The 14,002-nt window shown below is 44.3% G+C and overlaps 1 protein-coding gene across 6 annotated transcripts in view; it reads left to right on the top strand.

The window, feature by feature from the left end:
- The window catches only part of SPTAN1 (spectrin alpha, non-erythrocytic 1), a gene marked incomplete at both ends in the record, with an annotated part of 90,553 nt that overhangs the window by 19,673 nt on the left and 56,878 nt on the right, over positions 1 to 14,002 (top strand). For all 6 annotated transcript variants that reach the window (XM_080708484.1, XM_080708482.1, XM_080708487.1 and 3 more), the window contains 7 exons: positions 5,147 to 5,280; positions 5,449 to 5,593; positions 5,668 to 5,822; positions 7,927 to 8,062; positions 9,363 to 9,464; positions 11,945 to 12,082; positions 13,409 to 13,519. In XM_080708484.1, the coding sequence (XP_080564610.1) occupies positions 5,147 to 5,280; positions 5,449 to 5,593; positions 5,668 to 5,822; positions 7,927 to 8,062; positions 9,363 to 9,464; positions 11,945 to 12,082; positions 13,409 to 13,519 (921 nt within the window). The remainder of the gene's footprint in view (positions 1 to 5,146; positions 5,281 to 5,448; positions 5,594 to 5,667; positions 5,823 to 7,926; positions 8,063 to 9,362; positions 9,465 to 11,944; positions 12,083 to 13,408; positions 13,520 to 14,002) is intronic.

Raw genomic sequence — 14,002 nt, 5'->3', positions numbered from 1 at the left:
TGATATTTTATTTGGAAACAGGGTCTCATTAAGTTGCTGAGAGCCTCACTAAGTAGCTGAGGCTGGCTTTGAACCTGTGCGATCCTCCTGTCTCAGCCTCCCAAACATGGGGATTGCAAGCATGCGGCACCACACCCGTAAATTTTTTATTTTTAAATAGAGTCTCACTAAGTTGCAGAAGGCTTTACCAAGTAGCTGAGGCTGAGGCTGTCTACAGGTGATCCTCTGGTCTCAGTCTCCCAAGCCCTGGATTACAAACGTGTGCCACCACTCCCGGCCATTCTTTCTCTTACTCACTAACCAGAAAAAGGAATCAAGTACCAGCCCTACTTTTTATTCTTCTTTTTTTTTTGTGTGTGTGTGGTACTGGGGGTGGAACCCAGGGGCTTCTCTACCTCTGAGCTATACTCCCAGACCTATTTTATACTTTATTTGGAAACAGGGTCTCACTAAGTTGCTGAGAGCCTCACTAAGTAGTTGAGGCTGGCTTCTAATCTGTGCGAACCTCCTATCTCAGCCTCCCAAGCACTGGGATTACAAGTGTGAGCCACCATGTCTGGCTTATTCTTTATTTTGAAACAGGGTTTCACTAAGTTATGGAGGGCCTAGGTAGCTAAGGTTTGTTATGAATCTGCTATCCTCCTGTCTCAGCCCCCCAACTACTGGAATTACAAGCATGTGCTGCCATGCCCAGCACATCTATAAATTTAGAATCTGTACCTCTCAAAGTCCTACCCCAAAGCAAAACCCTTTATTTTCTGCTACTTGATATCTTTGAAATGGGAGAATAAAAAAGAAGCTTCTGGAATTGCACAGTAGGCAACAGGGAAAGGTTGTCTTGCCCCTCTTGGGCTGGAGAGCTACCAGTAGTAGAAGCTCATTCCACTGAAGGTTCCCAAGAGAGCCCAGGAACCTTCAACAAAAAGGAAGGAAAGGGCAATTGGCACTAGTGGACTTCTGCCAATACTAAGCAAGCATTCACCACCACACCCTTGTCTGAGAAACCAGAATGCCTGGCTTTAGCAGCCCAATAAAAACTGTGCCCACCCCACCCAAAAGTGGGTGGGGAAAACAGATCAAATGAACTCTGCCCTTCCTGCCTAAGACCACAGTTAAAAAGCTAGTACTAGCTGAGCCTGGTGGCACATGCTTGTAATCCCAGCATTTGGGAGGCTGAGACAGGAGGATCTGGGTTCACGGACAGCCTCGGCTACCTAGGGAGGCCATTTGCAACTCAGTGAGACCCTGTTTCAAAAATAAAAAAAATATCCGGGTGTAGTGGCGCATGCTTGTAATCCCAGCATTTGGGAGGCTGAGACCCAAGGATTGCAGTTCGCGGACAGCTTCAGCAATTTAGTGAGGCCCTCCGCAACTCAGTGAGACCCTGTTTCAAAATAAAGAATAAAAAATTGGGCAGGGGGTGTAGCTTCGAAGTCAAATGCCTCTGGGTTCCATCCCCAGACCCACAAAAATAAAAAATAAAAAATATCAAAAATAGGGCTGGGGTGTATCTTGGGTTCCATCCCCAGTATTGAAAAAAAAAAAAAAAAAGTACTGCCAGGTGTGGCACACGCTTGTAATCCCAGTACATGGGAGCTGAGACAAGAGGATTGCAGAGAGACCCTGTTTCCAAATAAAATATAAAATAGGTCTGGAGTATAACCCGGAGGCAGAAGGCCCATGGGTTTCATCTGCAGTACCATACACACACAAAAAAAGTAGGGGTGGGGGTGTAGCTCAGAGATAGAATGCCCCCTGGATTCAATCCCCAGTACTACAATAAATTAATTAAATAAATGTATAAATCTGGGCATCATGGTGCATGCTTGTAAATCCCAGCATTTGGGAGGCTGAAACAGGAGGATGTGGTTTGCGGACAGCCTTAGCTACTTAGTGAGGCCCTTTGCAATTCAGGGAGACCCTGTTTCAAAATAAAGAATAAAAATTAGGACTGGGAGGGTAGGCATGGTAGTGTAAGCTTGTAATTTCAGCATTCGGGAGGTGGAGACTGGAGGTTCACTATTCCCAGACAGCCTCAGCTGCTTAGCGAGACCCTTCACAACTCAGTGAGACCCTGTTTCAAAAACTATAAAGACAAGCCTGGTGTGGTGGCCATGCTTTAATCCCTGTACTTTGGAGGCGGAGACAGGAGGATCACAGTTTGTGGCCATCCTTGGCTACCTAGTGAGGCCCTCTGCAACTTAGACCCTGTTTCAAAATAAAGAATAAAAATTAGGACTGAAGGTGTAGAATGCCTTCAGAGTTAGAATGCCCCTGGGTTCCATCCTCAGTACCGCTTAAAAAAAAATAAAAAGACTAAAAAATAGGGCTGGGGGTGTAGCTCAGAGTTACAATGCCCCTGGGTTCCATCTCTGGTACTGAAAAATAAAAAAATAGGACTGGGGTTGTAGCTCAGAGGTAGAATGCCTCTGGGTTCCATCCCTAGCACTGCAAAAAAAAAAAAAAAGTGTATAGTTCTGCATCATAGCTGGTACTTGACTATTTTTCTGGTTAGGGATTAAGAGAAAGAATGATCAGCATTCCGTAGCAATCCCTTGCCTTTTCCCAGAGACAGTGAGCCGCCCCAGGATTCTGCTGGAGAACATCAGGCCAGCCCCATGATCCTACAGGGGATCCCCAAACCCTAAAATGTTTCACATGTTATCTTTAATTAAAACACAATAATAAAATGTGGTTGGGGTGAAGGGTACTTTTAAAAAAATGTCTCTAGTCTCAAGCCAGGTACAAACCCTTGAGCATTGAGAATTATGTGTATTGGCAACAAGTCTATTGAATATTCCAAATACCAGATTTCAAGCATTTGGGGAAGAGGGGTGCATTGACAAAGCTTGTATAATGTTGGAGCTAAAGTATTTGTTTGTACCTCTCTTGGAGGTATAATGCTCCTGGGTTCCATCCTCATTACTGCAAAAATAAAATACACACACACACACACACACACACACACACACACACACACAAGTGTTTGGTACTGATGCACATAATTTTATTTATTTATTTATTTATTTATTTATTTATTTATTTATTGTGGTACTGTGAATGGAATCCTGAGCATTCTACCTCTGAGCTACAATTCCAACCCTTTTTTTTTTTTTTTGCGGTACTGAGGGTGAAACCCAGGGGCTTTTCTACCTTTGGGTTATACTCCCGGACCTATTTATTTTTTTGGTGGTACTGGGGGTGGAACCCAAGAACTTTCTACCTCCGGGCTATACTCCCAGACCTATTTTATACTTTATTTGGAAACAGGGTCTCACTAAGTTGCTGAGAGCCTCACTAAATAACCGAGGCTGGCTTTGAACCTGTATGATCCTTCTGTCTCAGCCTCCCAAGCGCGGGGCTTACAAGCATGTGCCACCATGCCCGGCTCCCAGACCTATTTTATAGTTTACTTGGAAACAGGGTCTCACTAAGTTGCTGAGAACCTCACTAAGCTGAGGCTGGCTTCGAACCCGTGCGATCCTCCTGTCTCAGCCTCCCAAGCACTGGGATTACAAGTGTGTGCCACCATGCCCGGCTTCTTTTTATTTTTTATTTATTTATTTACTTATTTATTTTTGGTGGTACTGGGGTTCCTGGAAACCCTTCTATTTCTGGGCTACACTCCCAGACCTAATATATATATATATATATATATATATATATATATATATATATATATATATATATATATTTTTTTTTTTTTTTTTTTTTTGTGGGTCTTGGGGTGGAACCCAGGGGCATTTGACCTCTGAGCTACACCTCCTGTCCTATTTTTTATTCTTTATTTTGAAACCGGGTCTCACTGAATTGCAGAGGGCCTCACTAAGTAGCTGAGGCTGTCTGCGAACCGTGATCCTCAGGTCTCAGCCTCCCGAATGCTGGGATTACAAGCGTGTGCCACCACACCCGGCTTGGAAACAGGGTCTCTTAAGCCACCGCGGCTGGCTTCTAACCTGCGTGATCCTCCTGTCTCCACCTCCCACGTGCGGTGATTACAAGCGTGCACCACCACGCCTGGCTCTTTTTAATTTTGAAACAGGGTTTCACTGCTTTGCAAAGGGCCTCACTAAGTATTTGAAGCTGTCTGCAAACCACAGTCCTCCTGTCTCAGCCTCCCAAATGCTGGGATTACAAATATGTGCCACCATGCCTGGCTCCATTATCTCTTTATAGACTAACCACACTACTCCAAGGGATGGATAATGATCTCCCCTCCCTTTTTTTTTTTTTTTTTTTTTTGTGGTACTGAGGATTGAACCTGTTTATTTATTTTTTGTACAGTACTTGGGAATTTAAACCAGGGGTATTCTACCTCTGAGCTACACATCTAGCTGTATTTTATTTTTTATTTTGAAACAGGGTCTCGCTCAGTTCAGGTGTGCTGGCTTTAAACCTGTGATCTTCCTGAGCCTCCCACGCACTGGGATTATCGGAGCATACCACCACACTTAGCTGACAGTCTCCCCTTTTTGTTTTTGGTTTTGTTTTAGTTTGTTTTGGGGATGCTGGGGATGGAACCCAGGGGCATTTTACCTCCAAGCTAGACCCCCAGCCCTACTTTTTATTCTTTATTTTGAATCAAGGTCTCACTGAGTTGCAAAGGGCCTCACAAAGTAGCTGAGGTTACTCTCAAACCTAGATCCTCCTGTGTAGGAACCTCTCAAATGCTGGGATTACAAGCCTGTGTCACCATGTTCAGCTCTGCCCCTTTTTTTTTTTTTAATTAAAAATTTTTTTTTCTGGTAATGGGGATGAAACCCAGGGGCATTCTACCTCCGAGCTTTACCCCCAGCCCTATTTTTTATTTTTTATTTTGAAACAGGGTGTCACTGACTTGCAGACTGCCTCAATAAGTAGCTGAGGCTATTCTTGAACTGCAATCCTTCTGTCTCAGCCTCCCAAATGCTGGGATTACAAGCATGCACCACCACACCCAGCTCTCTGCCCTTTTTTATATAAGAAACTGAGTTCTCTCGAGTTGAAGTTCACTTTATTTGACACAGATCATTGTTCCTTCTGCTAAAACTTTCTTTACAGTGATGATTTTTCCAGCACAAACTTGAAAGAACCAGCCTCAGAGTAATTATTTGGAGGAGCTAGAATTGTCAGGCAAATCTGGTCTCCTTTACTCCCCCTTATGTAGGAACAGCACCCTGAAGAGGAGCTGATCAAGACCAAGCAGGATGAAGTGAACGCAGCCTGGCAGCGGCTGAAGGGACTGGCTCTTCAGCGACAAGGGAAGCTCTTTGGGGCTGCTGAGGTTCAGCGCTTCAACAGGTACTAACCCAGCGTGGGCTATGGGTGACGAGCACCTGCTAGGAAGGCCTTGGTGAAGTAGCATGTGCCGACAAGCTACAAGAGCGGAGCAGGTCTTGGCCTGTGTGGGCTTCCTAGTGGTCCTGGACAGGTCAGAGGCGTGGATTAACTGGGGCTTCTGTTTCATAGGGATGTGGATGAGACAATCAGCTGGATCAAGGAAAAAGAACAGCTAATGGCCTCTGATGATTTTGGCCGAGACCTGGCAAGCGTTCAGGCTCTGCTTCGGAAGCACGAGGGTCTGGAGAGAGATCTTGCTGCTCTAGAGGACAAGGTGAGCTTTGAAAGCAGCTGATTCTATAAGTTTCCCAGGGTCAGGAGAGCAGTTCTCACTGAGAGTGTTTCTAGGTCAAAGCCCTGGGGGCCGAGGCTGACCGTCTGCAGCAATCCCACCCTCTGAGCGCCAGTCAGATCCAAGTGAAGCGAGAGGAGCTGATTACAAACTGGGAGCAGATCCGCACTCTGGCAGCCGAGAGACATGCACGGCTCAACGATTCATACAGGTGGAGATGATCCCCCAGTGCTTAACAGCCAGAATCGTCTGACTGTAAGAGAGAGGGGGGAAGCCAGAGTGAAGGGTCAATTCTGAGAAAGTTTCTATAGAACCTTTCAGGTATTGCTTACTAAAAAATGTAGGCTTGATGTGGTAGCGCACGCCTATAATCCCAGTACTTGGGAGGCTGAGACAGGAGGATCACAGGTTCATGGCCAGCCTCAGCTACGCAGTGAGGCCCTCAGCAACTTAGTGAGACCTTGTTTCAAAATAAAGAATAAAAAATGGGGCTGGGGAGGTAGCTCAGAGGTAGAATGCCCCTGGGTTCCATCTCGAGTACCTCAAATAAAAGAAAAAGAAATGCAGATCACTTTTTTTTACCTGGAAACTGTATGGAGTGTAGGATATGTATGGTATTCATGGCTTCGTCAGTTCTTTCATCCTCTATCACTTCATTATGATGACTGATAGACATACCCCCTTAACTGTCTAAGGATGACATGAAATATCCTATTATAAGATTAAGTCAAGGATTGGAAGGGAAATGAATACTTGTTATTGACTTGGTGTTGACCCTGGGAATAACAAGGAAGTTAAAAATATGGAACAGTGCTGGATGTGGTGGCACATACTTATAATCCCCGTACTTGGGAAGCTGAGACAGGAGGATCACAAGTTCCAGACTTAGCTACTTAGTGAGGCCCACTGCAGCTTATACCCTATTTCAAAATAAAGATTAAACCAGATGCCAGGAATGGTGGTGCAGGCTTGTAATCCCAGTACTTGGGAGGATGAGACAGGAGGATCACAGGTTCTCAGCCAATTTCAGCTACTTAGTGAGACCCTGTTTCCAAATAAAGATTAAAAAGCCAGGCACAATGGCACATGCTTGTAATCCCAGTTTTGGGAGGCTGAGACAAGGATCGTGGTTCGTGAACAGCCTCAGCTACTTAGTGAGGCCTTTTTTTTTTTTTTTTTTTTTTTGGTGGTACTGGGGTTCCTGGAAGCCCTCTACCTCTGGGCTACACTCCCAGACCTATTTTTACATTTTTATTTGGAAACAGGGTCTCCTAAGCCAGCGCGTGTGGCTGGCTTCAAACCTGCGCGATCCTCCTGTCTCTGCCTCCCAAGCGCGGGTATTACAAACGTGCGCCACCACGCCCAGCCCTTAGTGAGGCCTTTGCAACTCAGTGAGACCCTGTTTCCAAATAAAGAATAAAAAATAGGGCTAGGGGTGTGGTTTGGAAGTAGAATGCCCCTGGGTTCCATCCCAGTACTGCAAAAAAAAAAAAAAAAAAAAATGAAAGAAAGAAAGAATTTTAAAATAGGGCAGAGGGTGTAACTTGGAGGTAGAATGCACCTGGGCTCAATCCTCATTTCTGCAAAAAAAAAAAAAAAAAAAATTATATAACACACACACACACACACACACACACACACCAGGTGTGGTGGCACAAGCCTATAATCCCACTACTTGAGAGGCTTAGACTGGAGATTGCAGGTTCAAGGACAGCCTTAGCAAGCCTCAGGAACCTAGCAAGACTCCGGTTTAAAAAAAAAAAAAAAAATTGGGCTGAGGGGTGTAGCTCAGAGATAGAATGCCCCTGGTTTCAGTCCCCATAACCCCCCCACACACACACACACCTTAAAAATGTGTCTGAAGCTGGGCGTGGTGGCGCACGCTTATAATTCCCGCGCTTGGGAGGCTGAGACAGGAGGATGGCACAGGTTCGAAGCCAGCCTCAGCTACTTAGTGAGGCTCTCGGCAACTTTGTGAGACCCTGTTTCCAAATAAAGTATAAAAATGGGAGTGTAGCCCAGGGGTAGAAAGCCGCTGGGTTCCACCCCCAGTACCACACACACACAAAAAAAAATGTGGTTGAAGATTAGGGTATCATAGGGATAGACAGAACCTGTTTCAAAGGATTGATTTCAGCTTTTTCTTGCTTTCTTTTTAGAGTGGATTGAGAGAATTTTCTGTTTGCCAGGACTAGTTGGACGCTTTGTTATATGTCTGAGCACATAGAATTCAGCGTGTCAGAGAGTTCATCTTCTCTCCAAGGGTTCTCCACCAGCAACATCTGACATGTACCATGTACCTTTGTTTTCCCAAGGCTTCAGCGTTTCCTTGCTGACTTCCGTGACCTCACCAGCTGGGTGACTGAGATGAAAGCCCTCATCAATGCTGATGAGCTAGCCAATGATGTGGCCGGGGCTGAGGCTCTGCTGGATAGGCACCAAGAGCACAAGGTAATGTTGCCAGGGTCTTCCAGAAGGAAAAACATTAGCCTGGGATGGGCTAGTACATCACTGTCTAGGAGGCCTTTACTCGGAGTAGTTGGACTGTTTTTCACAGGTGGCTTTCATTGTAAGGCTTGTTGGTAGTTTTGGTTGTTTTTCTTGTTTTGTTTTTTGTTTTTGTTTTTGTTTTGGTGGTACTGGGGATGGAACCCAGGGGCCTTCTACCTTTGGGCTATACTCCCAAACCTATTTTTTATATTTTATTTGGAAACAGGGTCTCGCTAAGTTGCTGAGGGCCTCACTAAGTAGCTGAAGCTGGCTTTGAACCTGCGCGATCCTCCTGTCTTAGCCTCCCAAGCACGAGGATTATAAGCGTGCGCCACCACACCGGCTTGTTGGTAGTTTTGTGTGTGTGATACTGAGGATTGAACCCAGAAGTGTTCTCTCTCTCTCTAAGCTATATCCTCAGCCTTATTTTTTTTTTTAATTTTTTATTTAGAAACAGGATTTTGCTAAGTTGATGGGAACCTCACTGAGTTGCTTAAGGCTGGCTTCAAATCAGATCAGACAGGATGTCTCAGCCTCCCAAATACTGGGATTCCAAGCGTGTACCACCATGCTGGTTGTGTGTGTGTGTTTATGCTCCTGGGAATTGAACCCAGTTCTACTTGCTATAAGTGAAAAGTTCTACCTTGCTGGAGTGTGCTTCTTTTCTTTCGGGCAAGGGCCACAAAATTGAACCCAGGGACTTGTACATTGTAGGCCACTGCTATACCATTGAGCTATATCCCTAGCCCTTTAAAATTTTTATTTTGTTTATTTATTTTTGTGGTACTGGGGATTCAACCCAGAAGCATTCTACCTCTAGGTTATACCCCCAGTTCAATTTTATTTATTTGAATAAAAGGACTCGATAAGTTGCCAAGGCTGGTTTCGAACCTGTGATCATGCTGTCTCAGCATCCCAAGTATTGGGATTACAAACATGCACCACCACACCCGGCTTTGTTTCTCATTTTTGATGTTTCAGTTTGACTTGTAATGATTATTTGAAACTTACCAACTTATTTTTCTTTTAAAAATTGCTGAAAATAGCCAGGCGTGGTGGCGCATGCTTGTAATCCCTGCGCTTGGGAGGCGGAGACAGGAGGATCACGCAGGTTCAAAGCCAGCTGTGCTGGCTTAAGAGACCCTGTTTCCAAATAAAAAAGTTCAAAAAATAGGTCTGGGAGTATAGAAGGGTATCCAGGAACCCCAGTACCACCAAAAAAAAAAAATTGCTGAAAATAAATTGTGTCTTTCTCCTACAGGGTGAAATTGATGCTCATGAGGACAGCTTTAAGTCTGCAGAGGAGTCTGGACAGGCCCTACTGGCCGCTGGTCACTATGCTTCAGACGAAGTGAGGGAGAAGGTAAGGGGTGAAAGGAGCTTCTAGAGAGGAAGCCAGGCCCTGAAAGCTCTTACCCGCCTCCAACTGTCCAGATGTGGCCCTCACCATCACCAGTGAGGACACTTAGCCTGAGTTCCTGCCTGCAAAGGACAGTTTTTCCCTTCAGAGGTCTAGACAGGTGTATACCCATTAGTCCAAAAGATAGTGTCTTTTATTTGGGACATGCATGAACAGGACTTAGCAGAGAACACAGTTCTGTTTTAGTAGTTGGAGCAAAGAGGGAACAAGTTTTTGTTTTTATGTGGGATGGGGGTCCAGTGGGAATTGAACCCAGGGGCATTCTAACTCTGAGCTACATCCCCAGTCCTGTTTTATTTTATTTATTTATTATTATTAGCTGGGCGTGGTGGCACACGCTTTTAATCCCAGCGCTTGGGAGGCTGAGACAGGAGGATCGCGCAGGTTCAAAGCTAGCCTTAGCTACTTAGGCTCTCAGCAATTTAGTGAGACCCTGTTTCCAAATTAAGTAAAAAATAGGTCTGGGAGTGTAGCCCAGAGCTAGAAAAGCCCCTGAGTTCCACCCTCACCACACACACCAAAAAAGACTATTATTATTTTTTTTTTTGGGTGGGGGGATGGAACCCAGGGGCATTCTACCTTCAGGCTACATCCCCAGCCCTGTTTTTTAAATTTATTTTCTTTCCTTTCCTTTCTTTTCCTTTCCTTTTCTTTGTTTTGTTTACAGTAGTGGGGGTAGAATCCAGAAGGATTCTTCCTCCGAGCTACACCCCCAGCCCTATTTTTTTTTTTATTCTTTATTTTGAAACAGGGTCTCACTCAGTTGCAAAGGGTCTCACTAAGTAATAGCTGAGGCTGTCTGCGAACCACAATCCTCCTGTCTCAGTCTTCCAAATGCTGGGATTATAAGCGTGCACCATCATGCCCAACTCTTAATTTTTTAATTTTGAAACATGGTCTCACTAAGTTGCAGAGGGCCTCATTAAGTTGCTAGGGTTGACCACAAACGTGCAGTCCTGTTGCTTCAGCCTCCCAAGTACGTGCACCACCATGCCTGGCTTAGAAACACGTTTATATAAAATGAGTCTAGATTCATGAATTTATTTAACCGAGTTTTTGGAGCACCCACTCAGTTAACATTTCTCAGTTGAGAGCTCCCCATTGAGAAGGCAAGAGAGAGCCCTTTGCTTCCTCCTACCAGTCTACTTAGCAGGATGTGTATGTGCTGCTGGGGATTAAACTCAGGGAAATTCTACCTTCGAACTATACCTCCAATCCTATTTTACTTTTTTTAAATTATTTATTTATTTATTTATTTATTTTTCAGCTCTGGGGATGAAAACCAGGGGCATTTCTACCTCTGAAATATACCCCCAGCCTTATTTTTTATTCTTTATTTTGAAACAGGGTCTCACTAAGTTGCAGAGGGCCTCACTAAGTAGCTGAGGCTGACCACAAACCTGTGATCCTCCTGTCACAGCCTCCCAAGTATTGGGATTACAAGTTTGTGCCACCACCCCAGCTCTTTATTTTTTATTTGAAAAGCAGGATCTCACAAAGTTATTGAGAACCTCTTCAAGTTTCCAAGGCTGGCTTCAAACCTGCAGTTTGCCTGTTTCAGCCTTCCAAGTACTGGGATTATGGGCATTTGCTGCCATACGCGGCCTACTTAGTATTTTTTTTTTCCTCTCAAATTTTGCAGTTCTGAGGATGGAACCCAGGGGCATTCGACCTCCAAGCTATACCCCTATCCTATTTTTTATTCTTTAATTTGAAACAGGGTTTCACTGAGTTGCAAAGGGCCTCACTAAGTAGCTGAGTCTGTCCACGAACCACACCACGATCCTCTAGTCAGCCTTGAGAATGCTGGGATTCACAAGCGTGGGCCACCACACCCAGCTACTTAGTATTTTTACTTAAAATCATTTGTGAAAAGGTGACAGTAAAGTCTAGTCTGAACAGAGCCATCCCTTTTATGTTTAAGATACATATATAAGCTACTAAATATTATTTATTTATTTATTTATTTATTTATTTATTTATTTATTTATTTTGTGTGGGTCTGGGGATGGAACCCAGGGGCATTCAACCCCCGAGCTACACCCCAGCCCTATTTTTTTTTTTTTTTTTTTTTTTTTTGTGGTACTGAGGTTCCTGGAAACCCTTCTACCTCCAGGCTATTCTCCCAGACCTATTTTTATATTATTTTTATTTGGAAACAGGGTCTCTTAAGCCAGCAAGGCTGACTTTGAACCTGCGTGATCCTCCTGTCTCAGCCTCCCCAGCGCTGGGATTACAAGCATGCGCCACCATGCCCGGCATTATGTATTTTTTAGACAGGCTTACACATAAAACTGTGTGTAATTTTTCCCCTTTGGCAAATTGGAAAAAGGCCTGAAGGTTAGCAGGAGAACTAGAATCCCCAGGGCAGCCATGTGAATAGCCAGAAGACATAATGCACAACTTGTTTTTTGTCCCCAAAGCTGACCATCCTCTCGGACGAGAGAGCTGCCCTGCTGGAGCTGTGGGAGCTGCGCAGGCAGCAGTATGAGCAATGCATGGACCTGCAGCTCTTCTACCGCGACACGGAACAGGTAGACAACTGGATGAGCAAGCAGGAGGTAGGTAACCTGATGGAGCAGGAGCCTTGCTGATCAGGAAGGGACGGGATCTGTTTCTCAGGTGGTTGGCTGAGTTGTTTCAGCTCTGAATCACGCTAAATGGGGCAAAGAGACTTGAGCAAGCTTCTGTCAGCATCCTTCCTCACTGAGATGGCTAGGGCCCTTGGAAAAGGCCCCAATATTTCAGATTAATGGGAGCTAAATTTTTTTTTTCATTTTTACTAAAGAGATTGGTTTTGTTCTTATATTTAGCGTTTTATCTAAATCTAACAAGCAGCAAAGGTATTTGGAAAATTTACAAGATTTCAGGATGTTGCAGGCTTTTTTTTTTTTAATGCTGGGATTGAGCCAGAGTCTTTTTTTTTTTTTTTTTTTTTTTTTTTTTTTTGCGGGTCTGGGCCAGAGTCTTTTTTTTTTTTTTTTTTTTTTTTTTTTTTTTTTTTTGCGGGTCTGGGGATGGAACCCAGGGGCATTTGACCTCCGAGCTACACCCCCTGCCCTATTTTTTATTCTTTATTTTGAAACCGGGTCTCACTGAGTTGCAAAGGGCCTCACTAAGTAGCTGAGGCTGTCCGCGAACCGTGATCCTCCGGTCTCAGCCTCCCGAATGCTGGGATTACAAGCGTGCGCCACCACGCCCGGCTTAGAGCCAGGGTCTTGAAAGCTAGGCAAGTGCTCTACCACTGAGATACATCCCAGTCCTTATGGACTGATTTTAAGTAAATTTGAAAGGACTTTAGACTTTCCAGAAGAGATCTCATAAATTTATCACCCATAGAATCTCTTTCCTTTTTCCTTATTTTGGCCAAAATATCCTTGGCTTTTGAGTCCTAGAACAGGACATGATTTTTCTTTTTTTTTTTTTTTTCCAGGGACATTCTACCTCCAAGCTACATATCAAGCTCTATTTTTAACTCTATTTTGTTTTTATTTATTTAATTATTTTTTCTTGCAGATCTGGGGATGGAACCCAGGGGCATTTGACCTCCAAGTTATACCCCTTGCCCTATTTTTAATTCTTTATTTTGAAACAGGGTCTCACTAAGTTGTGGAGTGCCTCACTAAGTAGCTGAGGCTGTCTGCAAACTGCGAGTCTTCAGTCTCAGCCTCCCAAATGCTGGGATTACAAGAGTGCGACACCATGCCTGGCTCTTAACTCTTTATTTTGAAACAGGGTCTCACTAAGTTTCAGAGGGCCTCACTAATACCTGAGGCTGGCTGCGAACCCATAATCCTCCTGTCTCAGCCTCCCAGATACTGGGGTTACAAGCGTGCCACCACACCCAGCAACAGGACATGATTCTAAACCCTTGTTTCTTTCCACAGGCTTTCCTATTGAATGAAGACTTGGGGGATTCCTTGGATAGTGTGGAAGCGCTTCTCAAGAAGCATGAGGACTTCGAGAAATCCCTTAGTGCCCAGGAGGAAAAGATTACTGTAAGACTCCTCTTGTTTTCACAGGATCCGTAGAGTAAGCAGAAGTCCCTTCGTTTCCTATAAGGTTTCTAAGCAGAACCCTTTATTGCTCTGATGAAGGAGCAGTGTGCAAAGGACATCTGGGGATACTTAGTCTCATGATGATGCCATGCTGTCTTGTTGGGTACGCAACACAGCTTCATAGAAAGAAATCACTTGATGTAAATCTCCAAGTTGAGACTTAACTTTAACTACAACTAGTCCAGGAGTAATGTGACATATGCTCTTCCTGTTGTAAACACCTTAGAAGCAAGAATTGGAAGGTTGACTTTTATCTAATGTTTGTACAGAGTTCATGCTGTAGTCCATATCTTTGGGCTTGAATGGAGCATAGCCTTCTTCTATTTGGCTCATAACTTTATGTCAATACCAACTGTAGCACGTGAACCTCTACTGGTGTGGACAGTATGGAGTGTTCTTTGACCTAGCTGGTTGTTCTTTCCT

This window comes from Muscardinus avellanarius (assembly GCF_963383645.1).
Source record: "Muscardinus avellanarius genome assembly, chromosome: 13".
Classification (NCBI taxonomy): domain Eukaryota; kingdom Metazoa; phylum Chordata; class Mammalia; order Rodentia; family Gliridae; genus Muscardinus; species Muscardinus avellanarius.
Note: the sequence above shows the minus strand (reverse complement) of the source record. Positions and strands in the feature narration are given on the sequence as shown.